At 45.1% G+C, this 14549-nt stretch overlaps 1 protein-coding gene across 3 annotated transcripts in view; it reads left to right on the top strand.

The window, feature by feature from the left end:
• The window catches only part of LOC142590414 (alkaline phosphatase, tissue-nonspecific isozyme-like), a 64639-nt gene extending 51338 nt beyond the window's left edge, over positions 1-13301 (top strand). For all 3 annotated transcript variants that reach the window (XM_075702508.1, XM_075702507.1, XM_075702505.1), the window contains 3 exons: positions 8911-9102; positions 11513-11623; positions 12590-13301. In XM_075702508.1, coding sequence (XP_075558623.1) covers positions 8911-9102; positions 11513-11623; positions 12590-12804 — 518 coding nt within the window. In that variant the 3' untranslated portion in view covers positions 12805-13301. The remainder of the gene's footprint in view (positions 1-8910; positions 9103-11512; positions 11624-12589) is intronic.
• The last annotated feature ends 1248 nt before the right edge of the window (positions 13302-14549 follow it).

Here is a 14549-nt window from a genome sequence, read left to right as displayed (position 1 = left end):
CAAAGCAGATTGGCCTGTCATCCGGTGCTCGCAACTCACAGGGGTTTTGATATCGATTCCGGAACGACTGTCGAGGTGCAGCAGAGGCAATGACTGGAGCGGTAGGAGCGGGACGTGGGCGGACGGCAGAATGTATGTCCATGTTTGCAATTTCTTGGTGGACAACAGTGTGAATGAGCGAGATGCTCATGCTGTCATGCGTTTTGGGACAGTCAGAACTTGGAGCCATATCCTCAAGTTCGCCACGGATGACCTCTGTCAAGCTTGGTGTTGTACGTGGATATGACGTCAGAGGGTCGTTATGTGACGCCGGAGGTTCGTTGCAGGAGGAAGTGGCAGCCGTATTTGGAAGTCGGTCGAAGCGTTGTACGATGCTCTTGCTCTTCGTTTGCTCAAAATTCCGGCATTTCTTAATGATGGACTCAACCATTGAGTAGTTTCTGCAAAGCAGGAGGTTGAACGCATCATCCGCGGTACCTTTCAAGACCTGTCCAACCTTATCGGCCTCCAGCATGTCCGCGTCCGCATTACGGCAGAGGACCAGAACATCCTCAATATACGCGACGTACGATTGGGTTGATTTCTGGGCACGAGACGGTAGCTCTTCCTTGGTCTCGATTTGACGTCCCACAGGTCTTCTGAAAAGATCGCGCAGCTTTTCCTTGCAGGAGTCCCAGCTTGTTATGACGGCTTCATCCGTCTCGAACCATGTCTTTGCGGTTCCTCCCAAGTAAAATACCTCGTTGGCCAGCAAAAGTGTGGAATGCCACTTGTTACTTGCTTACCGATGCGCTTATACGACGTCAGCCAGTCTTCGACGTCGGCCTTCCGAGGGCCGATGAAGATTCCCGGGTGACATCACTGGGTTAGCACCACTTCCGCTGGTGTCTGAGCGGCGGAGGCAGCGTCAGTAGCCATACCAGCGGAAGCGATGTGACGGCCGCTGCGAAGATCCATGGCCGGCTTGAGGAGAGATTAGCCCGCGCGTCCACCAAAATGTGACGGGGAGAAAATATATGTGCTTACAATATATTTATTTGCAAGGTTGTAGCTCAGTGGCCAGGGCAACATCATTTACCGAGCTTCGACACACTTCAACCTCCTCTTTCCCTCCCAACGTCCTTGAGTCTACAGCGGTACAAACTCGTACGTGATAATATAATGCATTATCACGTGTTTTCCTCAAGAACACAATAAATTAATACCAACAAACAAAGGGCCATTTTGGGGCTTGAAATTTCACGTTGTCTTCTACACAATTCCAGACAAGTCTCTGCACAACACTAAACACTGCCAAGTACGAACGAACGAACGAAGAGTACGAATGGCTGCTGACTTGTTCTGGAACATGTATTTCATCGAGCTGTCATGCATAGTGCCTTCCACTGGTCGCGCATAAAATACATATTTTTTGCTTGCGATTGGAAGTAAAGCACCTTCATTTATTTTTTTCGAGACTGCTGCCGGAGATGATGTGCAGAAACAAGGTGCAGCCGAGGGTGCGCTTCTTTTCTCTCTAGCTTATTCTGTACATTCTGCTCTTTGCAAATTATGTCAGGAAACTAGAGCGACGCTGTCACACATGTTGTGGGAGTGTCGGGTTACATCAGCTACAATGGCAGTAGCTCCGGAGGCTCTTGCGTCGAAGTGGGCCGCCACTCTGCGCAGCTCCAACCTCAAGACAGAAGAGTGGGCTGTCCAGCAAGCCCGAGAGGCGGCGACGAGGCAAGGCCTCGAAGTCCCCTCATGGGAGACCTGAGCCCGGGTCGTCAAATTTGCCGGATTCAGAATAAAGTTGTTCCATCCATGGTTCCTTGAGACAGTTGGGTATAATCTTTGCATGCATGCCGTTTGCATGGCTGCGATCGATAGGCTGTCGGGAGGTGATGTTTGTTCATATTTGATGGAGAATATCTAAACTTCGCAAAAGGCGTTTTTGCGCATTCGTTAGTATAAAATGTGACGTGTTCTGGAAGGTTATTTCTAAGGAACAAACTTTTTGTAGCTTGGCAGTTAAATTGTGATGTCTGCACTTATTTACAAAAAGTAACGGAATGAATACATGCTTATTTCCTGAGAGCGAAAGGAAATCGTCAGCTTATGATTTCAGACAGAGCCACTATTTTCGCACCGTGCCCCGAGCGATATCAACAAGTTCCCAGAAGAAAGCCTACCTTTATGTTGCTTGCAGTGGCGTAGCCAGACATCTTTTTCGTGGCAAGGGGGTGGGGGGGGCGGCCGATAGAGGAGTCTCATGACAGCCCAACCTCCTCCTCATAGAATTTGTCGAGGGATCAAACTCATGAATAACTGGACTGCCATTGCCAAAGAGGCTGCAAACGAATTCTTGAACGCTACGCGCTGTCAAGACAAGTAAAATATGCATATCCCACAAATTGTACCCACAATAACTTATATCAATGGTTCCATGCTTATGGACTATTTAAATGTAAATAAAATGTCATTAAGATCTTGATGAGCGCTAGTTGGTTCATATTAAGAACTGAGATTGACCAGCGTGAATAAAACATGGACACGAGGAAAAAAATGCTACAGACAAGCGCTGACCACCAGAAGTGGCCAACTGGAAGTTTATTGAAAATTCTCCAGCCATTTTATACCTTTCTCAGCATAGGCATGCGTACACCAGTCGCAAATAAACACATCTGCAAATCAGCACCACCATAATTTTTAATGCAAAAAAGCTATTTTTTCCCGACAAAGCAAGAGAGGGGCCCTTACACATTTATCTCCTTCCTTTCTAATGTAATAAGCCTCTATTATTTGAATTTTTCTCTCACCTTTTCCTTTCCCTTAGAATTTCGTTTTTTTTTCAAATATGGGATTCCAGTGACGCTGATTACAATATCCTGCCAAATGACTCTCATAGCCATTGTTTAGGTTACTGCTGTGCTGACGAGTTCTTTCATTGAAACACTTTCCCGTTGCACAAAAGGTATAGAAAGGCTGAAAAGGGTAAAAACAGCAAGCGAATTTCAAATAAACTTCCAGCTGGCATTCAGCGCTTGTCTGTGGTATTTGTTTCATCGTGTCCTTGTTTTATTCGCGCTATTCAACCTCAGTTCTAAAGAAAATATCACTCCAAGTTTAAAACCATATCAGTTAGAAACCAGGAAAGCAGTCCATGCCGCTGATATAAAAAAAGTACCACCGTGGTTGCTTAGTGGTTATGGTGTTGCGCTGCTAAGTAAGAGGTGGCGGGATTGAACCCCGGCTACAGCGACCACATTTTGACGGGGGTGAAATACGAGCACACCAGTGTACTTAGATTTAGGTGCACGTTAAGGAAGCCCAGGTGGTCGAAATTTTAGGAGAAACCTACTATGGCGTCCCTCATAATAAGAAAGTGGTTTTGGCACGTTAAAGAAAAAAAATGAAAAATGTAAAGGCCATGAAATGAACAAGTTGACGACGCATATTTTAATGAAACGTTGTCATTCAGGAACCTTATTTGCATATTTATACATATACAACGGAAAGGGCAAAATCTGAATGACGCTGTCCTTTGTTGCAATGTATTGCGCAGAAGCAGCTGTCACCGGTTGTGTATTGTGAGTAATAGCACTGGCATTATAGTCGCAACAGACAAGCCATCTGGAAGACGGGATTGCTGTAAAATATACGAGGGCGAGTCAAATGAAAGTGAGCCAATGTGAATATACGACAAACAGCAATCTTTATTTGAAAGCAGTCTCCATCAGCATTCAGACACTTGTCCCACTAACGAGTCGCGCGATTGCTGTCTCATGAAGCTTCTTGGGTTGCTGCTTCAAAGAGTCGGTAACTGACTATTTCACCTCATCGTCCGACACGAACCTTGTTCCCTTGAGCTGTTTATTGAATTGCCCCAAAATGTGGAAGCCGTAAGGCTACAAATCTGGGCTGTATGCCGGATGTTCAGCGTTTCCCACTTCATGTTTGCCAGCTTAGTGTTAACCACATCAGCGACCTGGGGACAGGCGCTGTCGTGAAGCAAGATGCCCCGATTCATCTATTTTCCACGTGGTTTGTTCAGGATTAAGACACGCAGCCGTTCTGACGTTTCACACTGTAGGAAATGATTGATAGTCTCTCCAGGTTTAACAAAGTTGATCAGTAATGGCCCCTGACGATCGAAAAAAGAGTCAACAACACCTCTTGGTGGAAATAAGGGCCTTTGCTTTCTTTGGGGGCGATAAATTGGAATGTTTCCACTGCAAGCCTTGTCGTCGTGTTTCAGGTTCGTAGTTGTGGCACCATGATGCGTTCCCGGTGACAGTTGCAGACAAGAAGTCGTCACCCTCATTGTGATACCGGAGCAAATGAGTCAAGGCAGCACCGAACCTCTCCGTCTTCTGGCGGTGATTTCTATAACCTTGGCATTTTGGCAAAAGAGCCCACAATAATGGTGTGAACTAAATTTCGCACGCTGACAGTCCATCGATGCTTATCGTCGATTCCCGTATAATGAGATAATCAACCATTGCACTTGTACTCAGGTTGAGTGTACGGAGACTTTGGCCCGGTCTTGGATGGTCCTTCCAACTTTCGCGTCCCTCTTTGAACCGTTTGCTCCAACGCTTCACAGCGGCCAAAGAAATGCAATGTCCAACGTACACGCCAGCGACACAGCGAATAATCTCTTGTTGGGAAACATCTTCAGCTGTCAAAAACCTCACGACACCACGCTGTACAACTTTCGGAATGTCCATTATGTCACGCAACCATGTTCTACCCAGTGTATGAGAGCATTCAATAACATTTATCTTCACACCTGCGTGTCACTTTTGTACATGAGAGATGTCTGTGTGCTACGCGCATGCCTCGCACAAGATGAACCGAAACCTTATTACGCCAGGTGGGTAGGCTTATTTTCATTTGACTCGCCCCATACATTAGAAATGCGAAGATACAATGGAATATACAGATGCGAAGATACAGCTTGATAAAGGGCAAGAAAGTGTCACTGGTAACAAAGTTCACTGTGCGTATACACAAAACCTCGCAACAAGATATTTAACTAACATATATGTCTCCAGTAAACCTACGTATCTAAGAAAAAGTCCCCGCATATAATGCGTCAAACAAGGCAAATAAAGATGTTGCGCAATCAAACATTCACAGACCACATAGTTCTAAGGCTCGCCCTCCCCCCACACATTCACTCCCCCTAACGTATCGCGCGCTACGGAAGGCGGCGCGCTTCCTCCCCACTTTTCTTCCTTGCGCACACAAGATTGAGCCAGCATCGTCGGCTCACCCAGGCCACCCCGCATCCCCCTATGGCTTCCCGCGCAGATACAGCGCGCGGTCACGATTTTATCGCCCTTGGACTTTATACGGAACATGAAGGCGACGGCAGGAATGCGCCTGCATGGAGTGTCCATGTAATTGCTACCGGAATAATATATTAAGAGTATCCATTAACTGAAGCATACCGTGACCGATTACTCTCCGTAAAAAAGAATTAACTGAATCGAAGTTTCCCCATGCGACAATTCGCTGCGACGCAACAATCTTTCTTTTTTTTTATATTGTGGCGCACGGCCATCAAAATGAAAAAAAAAGAAAACACCAAGCAAAGCATGTTGGCCACAATCGAATGCCTACTATGGGAACCTAATGTGGCTGCCGAAGGAATGCTGATGAAAACGTGAGACGCTTGGCCTACAGATAACCATACGCGTACCGCTCGGTACCCTACACCGACGAGACAAGACTTTCCGGAGAGGTTGCGCTCAAGCGAACACGTTACAATCCGTCGAGGCCTCACAGTGACGGCAGCGAACAACCATTGTTTCTTTTTCTCGTCTGCTAGCCAGAAAACGTCCACAACTCTGCCAGGCTCAAATCCTCTCAGCCAGAGAAAAACCAACGCGCACCCAAGTGCGTCGCGTGCACACCCAAGTGGTTGGTCAACACGAGAAAAACGCAAGCTGGCTCTGGCAGCCAGCGGGTAGCGAGAACAAGAAAATTGAAGAGGCTCAAGAAAGTTTCCCAAGTAACAGTCAAAGTGGGCAAAATGAATAACAACGTAGTTACCTTTGCTGATTTTAATGTCTTGCCATGGTTGCTTTGGCGCAGGCGAAAAAAAAGATATCTTCCTTTCTAAGGCATGACGGCACAAATGAACCACCAAAACGCTTCGTCTCATCGGACCTCGCTAAGTGCTTTGTAAGCTTGTCTGCTAGTGTGTTGATTTGGCTTGTCCCGTTGTATGATGCGATGTACGACTATAGAAAAATCAATGCACCTTTGGAGTGAAATGTTTAAAACAACATTGAACCCACAAAATTATGGAATTGAAAATCTAAATCCTGGAAATCCTGGAAAAGAAGTGGATGAGAACTTTATGCCCATAAAGTTTAAGAATTGAAATCCATGCGGTGTAGATTCCGAGGCCTCCGCTAGGTGCTGCGAAGAGCCCGCTCAAACGCTCGTGAACCTTTGGGCTTGGATGAGGTTCCTTGCGTTATTTGACTCCTTGTGTATGGGAGTCGCCGCGAAATCCATCCCGAGTTTGCAATATTCGAGCCCAAATGTCTGTTCGAGCGCAAAAGAAGCATTCTAAACTAAATCCAGAATGATTTCCGGCGCCGCGGGTTGTTTGAATCGGCGGTGCATGACATCACGAAAATATGTCGGGGGAGGGGGGGGGGGCAATTGCCAGGGAGGCTCCTCCCTGGCAACGCCCCTGGTTGCTTGCCAAACCCCATTTGATTGGAAAAAATTTTAAAAAACGTCCTGTGGGATGCACATCAGCACGCAGTGGGCGTCTCCCACGCAGGGATCGACAGGGTGTACCCAATGTTCGTATCAATTATACCGAAGTCCATTTTTGAATTATCACGAGCAAGGAACCGTGTCATCAAGCGGCGTTTTGCTGCTTAATCGGGTGACAAGCGATTTAGAGACTCACACCACCATATTGAAGCCATAGCTCCTACGTGCTCACTCTACTAGTGCTTTTATAGATACAAACATACTTAGCCGCAGAAAGTGCAGGAATTACCCTAGGAAAGCTGACGCATTAAATGGTTCATTCAATTTTGATGGAAGTATAATCGTGAAAAAGTCAATTGAATTTTAGTAAGGAAAGTGCAACAGGAAATGACTCAAACGAAATGTCATATCCCGTTAACTTGAAAACTGAGAAACGCAGAAGTTGTCATCTGGTACACTGGACAGAGATGTCTGAGGGTTAAAACTTACAGAGTCAAGTTTGCGCCAAACATTAACAACGTAAGCAAAAGAGGCCTACCATCGAATACTGAGGAAGCAGTTGCTTTTCTGTACATCCGTTTATGATTGGTTATTTTGTGTTTGCAACAACAACAGCAATAATGGTAAAATTCGATCGAAGATACTGAAAAACTACAGGGTCATGATCGGCGTCACCAGTGCAGAAATTTCAGTGCTAAAAGGTACCACCAAGCTAAATGAGTAGAACTAGCCATGTGTCGCCAAAAATGCGGCAGGTACCACGCTACGATGGCTGTGCTGCAGTTGAGCAAACACTGTTAGGATTGGCGGGTCAGATTGCAAGGAACATCATTATTTGCAAGCGTGTCAAGACAGACCAGATCAAATGTGTTTTCTGAAGACGCCTACGTGTAATGTGTGGAATGGTCAACGTCTGATGCGGCAGAACGGACATGAAAACACTTGTTTAGAAAAATATGGGACATGCTCTTTTATTGTATTTTGTTGAAAATAGGAGATATGCGAATGTAGCCGCACTGATTTTAAAGCGGCCGAGAAATGTCCAACTTGTGTACAAAGGTGCCAAGCGAGAACATTTGCGTAAGTCGAAGGGCCTCACAGTCTATTGGAAATAAATGCTAATGGACATAAGCAAGGCTTCCTTCATCTCTTACAATACACCGTATTGTCAGTAGCTGGAGAGTACGTCCATGGATGTCTGCATAGCTTATCGGCGCCTGTTTTATTGGAAGAGACAGTATAGATGACGTTCAGAGGAACATAGCTGTGTGACTTTATATGTAATGTAAATTGAACTGAATTGACCATCATGTATTGAGTTTTGTTGCGCAATGCACTGACTTCGGCACTGGCCGACATACCTTTCAAAGGGGCATGGTGTGTTTTTACAAAATATGCGGAGAAAATAAAACTTAATGATTAAAAACAATTCTAAAGTATTTTACAATGATATATGCATGCAAGAATCGTAATTAAGCAAATGAATCTTGCCCAGTGTCAGACTAGCAACTAGTTTGACCCGTAAATCGTTCATAAAGAAACTGCAGTAACTGATTGCATCCTGAAGTATCATAAAATGGTGCATGCGCATCAGCAGCCCCATAAAATATTATATTACGCGTCGTAATTAAACAAGGAATCTCGCTCCGGATTTGCCCGATATTAAACTAACTTATGAGCCTGTTCTTAGCGCCATTTGGAGCTGTGTTATCGACAGCTGCAGCTGCGGTTGGTGATTTCGCATCGTTGTATTCAAGATGTTCGGGTTGCTGCGTGTGATACTCACTTTGACTGCGCAGAGCACCTGGGAGTCGCAGCTGAATATAATAAAATCAGTTCGTTCACTGGAGTTCATCTAGCACACACTGCACATCATGAAGTGCGCAGTTGCGTCGTTATCTTTGCATGCAGTGAATGCCTAGCGTTACAAATGTGCTGAGCTGGTTGTGTAAGTTAACTGTTTTTGGCAGTCTTGTTGAGCTAGCGCCAACGAAATGTACCGTCCTAAATTTTAAAGCCTTAACAAATACTGAAGAAAACCAAGATTACATTACCAAACCATATACGATACAAAAAAGCAAAAGGTAGACATGAAATAGTATTTCAAAGCGCCCATAGTGGACACTGCTTTATAGAGCGGGTATTGTTAGCTTGTTGCGTTTGTTTCTAACTCCGGTTTTCTTGTAGGTGGACGCATCGACCACGCTCATCACGTTAACCTCGCCCAGCTCGCCCTGCAGGAGACCGTGGAGTTTGAAGGAGTGGTTGGGGCGGTATCAGAAACGCTTCCTGAAAATGAAACACTTATCGTCGTTACGGCAGATCATTCTCACACCTTAAACATTGCAGGCCATCCACCACGAGGAACGAACATCTTGGGTATATAGCAACGTTTCTAAGAATTTCTTCTGCTTTAGCTTATCGGTCATAAGTATACCGTATGTCCGCTGACTGACTATTGCGTCTCCGCTAGATCTGGAATTAACCCTTTTCGGCGTCCGCCGACGCTAATTTTAGTCTCGCCACGCCACATTCTCCTCAGCCGTCGTCGTGCAGAAGTATGGTCTATTGCCACCCATTCTCCACTCTAATGTTGAATTCCAATGGCAGATCCAGATCAAGTTTTTCTGCTCTGTATGGAGCAATCCTATTCCAATGGCAGAATGGGAGCGTGAGCTGTGTGTTCCAGTGGCAGATTGGCACCAGCCGCCGATCCCGGATTGCTCCGTGGAGCAAAAATGTTTGCTCCGCCGAAATCGGCAGATTTAACCGGAAGTCCTCGTGACGTATTTCCTTCGCCCGCCTCTGCTTACTGTCACGGTCGCCTGTTTCCGGTCGCGGGCAGCTATGGACGCCATGGGAAACGTGGACGCCGCTTCGCGCCGTGCGATTTTGTTTGCGCTCCTAGACAGCTCCGACTCAGACAGTACGATTTCCAAGTCGAGTGATGATTTTTCTGACACGGACAGTGAAATGGGGTGGTGGGTTGCGCTTCCAAGCGCTTGTTCCTTTCTCTGTTATAGCGCCCTCTCACTTGATTTTCCTGTACTAAGTGCTCCCGCGGGAGCGCACGCATTCCCTTCGCAGATATGGTGTGAGCAGATGAGAGCGATCTCAGTCGGAGTGACGCGCTCCGTTCGTGATCCGGCCGAGCGCTCGCGATCTACCATTGGAATTCAACATAATACTAAACCACAGGTTCATCATTGCAGACATGATCTCCTGAACAAGCAATCGCCAACCCGAACGGGAAAGGGCCTCTTTGGCACAGTATTTGACCACTAAATCACCCCTAATTGTGGCTCCAGCTATAATTCAAATATCGATGTGTCGAAAGGGCTAAGTTGCTTAGTGACTGCCATGGAAATTCAGATTTCTGAAAGATTTGATGACAAGGTAGGCTTGAGGATCCTTGATTGGATTAGTGACTCGTGAGTAAGTGCTTGGATGACCTTTTACCACATTCAAGAACATAACGAATTGGAAAGTCGCCAAACGACACAAATTTCTCTATGTGCATGCTTGAAAACATAATTTGGACTCTGAAAACGAATGAACGTGAAACCAGAACACCCTTCTGTAATTCAACAATAAGAGTGGGGAAATCTACCCTTTCTCATATTCATCCGGACAGCATGGCAAAATGACGCAGAACTACTAAATGCTTCGACATAAAGTGTAAAATTGTAGCAACAGCTTTCTACATTAAAGAGCAGGCAGCTAAAGTTCCATAGAATAGCAAAACAGCCAGAAAGCATTAAGCATCATAACTGTGGAACGTTTACTATAACTCAAAGAGAGACTGTGTGGCCTTAGTATATAAAAAATACTGCAAGGAATAAATTAAATGAAGCGTTTTATCAGGACTACTCTAAGGTCGCAAAAAGCAGCTTGCCGATATCTTAGAATATTTGTCGTCTTAATACAAAGGCCACCTAGCGTTTTGAATGCAACTTGAACAAGCGAAGAATTATTGAAATTGTAATGATATCCCTAAATATCAATATAGAAATACAATATGGTAGGTGGGTGACACACTAGTACAATAGAGTAGCGATCGCATAACTTCCTTGGCATTGATTTAGGCTAATACAGAAGAAAATTTTGTGTATCAAGTTAGCCATTCAAAACCCGTACTGTTCTGCGTATTATCTGGAGCTCTAGAAAAATCAATTCGATTTAAGACAACTAAAACACTTATTGATAGTATGGCCGCTGTGTTATGACCAAATTTTGGCGAAGATTAGCTTCTATCCCAATCAATAGTGATCCCATATGTTTTGCTTGAACTGTCAACTACACTTTTATAAAAAAAGCCAGTGAACTTTCAGATTTTTAAAGCAGATGGCTAACACTGTCAGTTACACGAACATGGGTGATAATTACTGTTACGTAATTTTAAAATTACAAAATAACTTTAATTACACAACGATCCATTCATACTTTGACAGTATGCCTTTATATTATCTCGTAACTGGCGCTAATGTGTTCAGCCTACTAAGTGGGCTCCACTTCAAGATTGACTGGTATCAATTCCACTACATAATTAGATATGCGGTAAATGGCATATTTCATGATATTATCATTATATACTCCTTCTCACAGTCGTCATACAATTTCTTACGTCAATTGCTGCTAATACGGCATTGCCGAAAGTGGCCTTTGTCTTTTTGGCGCTAATTTCAGTAATCGTTCTTTTTAAGAAATTTCAAACCGACTATTGTTTGCCCACCTACGCTTTATTTTTACGATAACTACATGGTGATCCTTCTTTACTTTGAAAAAACAGGTTTTGCTGGAAAGACAGAGAACGACAGCCCGGTTAATTACACCGTGCTTTCCTACGGCGTTGGACCAGGAGGGTATAGACCACTTGTGAATGTGACATTAAAAAACACAAGTAAGTTGCCTAACGTGTACCAGATGTTTCCCTTGCTTATTTCCACGAGAAGTGTAGTTCGACGCTCAATGCTTTTATATTCTTTCATTTGAACAAATATTAGTTGTTAAGGCGAACGCCTTAGACAGCTCATGGGACGAAACATGTGATGTCCGGCGGCGCGCCGTCTGGCGTTATGGAACCAAAATTCATGGGGCGTTGAACCCTGGACCTTTTATGGTAGTCGAGCCCCCTGTCTGTGGTATTAATTAGGGCGAATTTAATTCAGACTTACCGTCTTTGTCGGCAGCAGAAGCCACGATCTTTAGTGTTAATTAGGGTGAATTAGGCAATCATCTCGCTTATAAGAGAGCGTGAAGTGCCACCATGACTTCTGGTATTAATTAAATTAATTATTGTACGGTTAATTAAGATATAGTTAGAAGGCACTCGAACCCATGACCATTGGTGGTATTTGAACCCACGACCTTTCATGTTAATCAATACGAAGTTAATTAAGGCTTTCGAACCACCGAACTTTAGTTGGAGTCGAACCCATGACCTCTGGGGTTAATTAAGGCAAACTTAATTAAAACACAATATATTAACTTACGTTTATTAAGGCACCCATACACACGACCTTTGGTGGGAGTCCAAACAACTTGGAGATATCGGCGAACCGAATCCAAGTTGGATTCCAATTGACATCGTGGAGGTCGAAAGCCGAACCAGCTACCTTTGGAGTCAAGTAAAGTGACGTGAATTAAGGTCAATTCAATTAAGCTAGAGTTAATTAAGCAACTCAAATCCACGACGTTTGCAGGAAGAAAACAAGTAACGGGCAGTCACTACGCATTAGAATGAAAATGTAAAGCAATGTAATGAATGTCTCGTGAGTGAGCATGCTTTCGCCTGAAACCCTCTTTAGCGTTGCTCAAGTGACTGTCTACTTTTTGCCTAACTGCGACGCAATTTCCTTCGCTGCAGCGGACATTTTCTTTCGGCAGCAAGCGGCTTTTCCCGTGAAGCTTGCTCCTCATGGTGGTGAGGACGTGGCCGTCTACGCCAAGGGACCATGGGCACACCTCTTCACTGGTGTTCAGGACCAGACGTACATTCCCTACGCCATGGCCTACGCAGCGTGCATAGGACAGTTCAACGGCAGCAACTGCCACGAGTGCAGCGAGCAGGTGGCCTTGTAGTAGCGCCGTGAAAAGGGGGCACATAATGGCGGGAATCACGAAGTCAATCGGCCAATCTCCTTAGTACAACCACTTGCCCCCTAATGCTCAGTAAAATCACGGACAGGCGCCACCTGGTTTAAAAATATTTCCTACTTATTTGGTTTCACGTTGAGAATATTAAACCCTCTAACTGGTAAAAGTGGTAAAACTGAACCAACATGTACCCAAGAAAAAAGCCTTCTGTCGGGTTCTCAAATATGTGAGGCCTACACTACTGAGTAAGGAGAACGTGTTATTTTACAATAAACCCGATGCCAAATCACAAGAAAATGCCGCCGCACTTCCATGTCCATAAACGTTGTACAGTCGTTCTGTTCCTTTCTCGCTCCTTTAAACGTGCAATAAAGGGCTGGTTTCTCACACAAACGAAGTTATAATACAAACGTAGTGCAGACTTCATACCGAGAGGAACACTGGTTGCAAATTAAAGTATAATCGTTTCCTTTTGTTCACGACATTCTGTTTAGTTCACCTAAGCTATAATTCCAGCTGCAAAACTTCTGCTGCTGGTAATATCATTTTCGTCTGAGAGCCAAGAGAATGTGCACCTTTACACCCATCTCGTCGCACGCATACACGTGTACTATATTTGTGGGCCCAGGAAAACCTCGAACAGTCTCATTTGAAACACGGTCTTACCGGCAGCGCTCGTGATTGCAGCCATAGCGGAAAACCAATGGAATTTTGTCACAGCATGCGAGAACCCTCTACGCATAATACAATTTGCTTGAGATAAAGTATTGCTGTCGCAAAATAAGCTTGGGACGCCGATAAATCGCAATGGTGTTAGGAATGTGGTGCTTTCTCTCGTGGCCTCTGCGGCGCCCTTCGGGACCATGCTGTTTCGCTCGTGATACTTGCACTTCTGTAACTACGATGCAAGTATCACGCTCCGGTCCCGACTACTTAATCTTTTCTGCTGCTACAGTAAATGTTATGACGCTCTTTCTTAAGTAAGCCCATTAATGAGTCTTTAAAGCATTATGTAAAGGCACGATAGCTGTCGGTGCACCTTACTGCCCTGTGCAGCTTGTTGGCGGCCGGGCTAGTGCGCAACGAGTCACGTGTCTCGCTGCGCATGGGTGAGGAAGAAGAGCTTCTTCGTGCGTTGGCCTTCTAAGGCACCGCTATAAACATGCTAGAGTTGGAACACCCCGATTTATTGCGAAAAACTCGTGCAAAAAAGACGGCCGGTCCTCCGCGATATCTCTGCTCAAGAACTGTCTCGCATTTAAAGAGCGAGTGAACGAGATGGGTTGAATTTGAAAATGGAAAGCCGACAGACCGCGCCGCGCGCTGTCTTCATGGCTGGTAGCTCTGCTTGGATAATCGTCATCGTCATCGTCAGCCTGGTTGCGCCCACTGCAGGGCAAAGGCCTTTCCCATACTTCTCCAACTACCCCAGTCATGTACTAATTGTGGCCATGTTGTCCCTGCAAACTTCTTAATCTCATCCGCCCACTTAACTTTCTGCCGCCCTCTGCTACACTTCCCTTCCCTTGGAATCCAGTCCGTAACCCTTAAAGGGCCCCTGAAACGGTTCGGACAAATTTTGTAGATGCGTAGGGTACAGCTTAAGTAGAACATTCGCACCACAATTTAAGTGAAGCGTTACGTATTAATGGAGCTACAAGCGATTAGAAGTTACCCTCCTCCCTAGCCATGCTTTTCCTCCTCAACTCGTTCACCGAGCGAGCGGGGCA

Source organism: Dermacentor variabilis, chromosome 8 (genome assembly GCF_050947875.1).
Source record: "Dermacentor variabilis isolate Ectoservices chromosome 8, ASM5094787v1, whole genome shotgun sequence".
Lineage (NCBI taxonomy): Eukaryota > Metazoa > Arthropoda > Arachnida > Ixodida > Ixodidae > Dermacentor > Dermacentor variabilis.
This window is presented reverse-complemented; position numbering and strand designations above follow the sequence as displayed.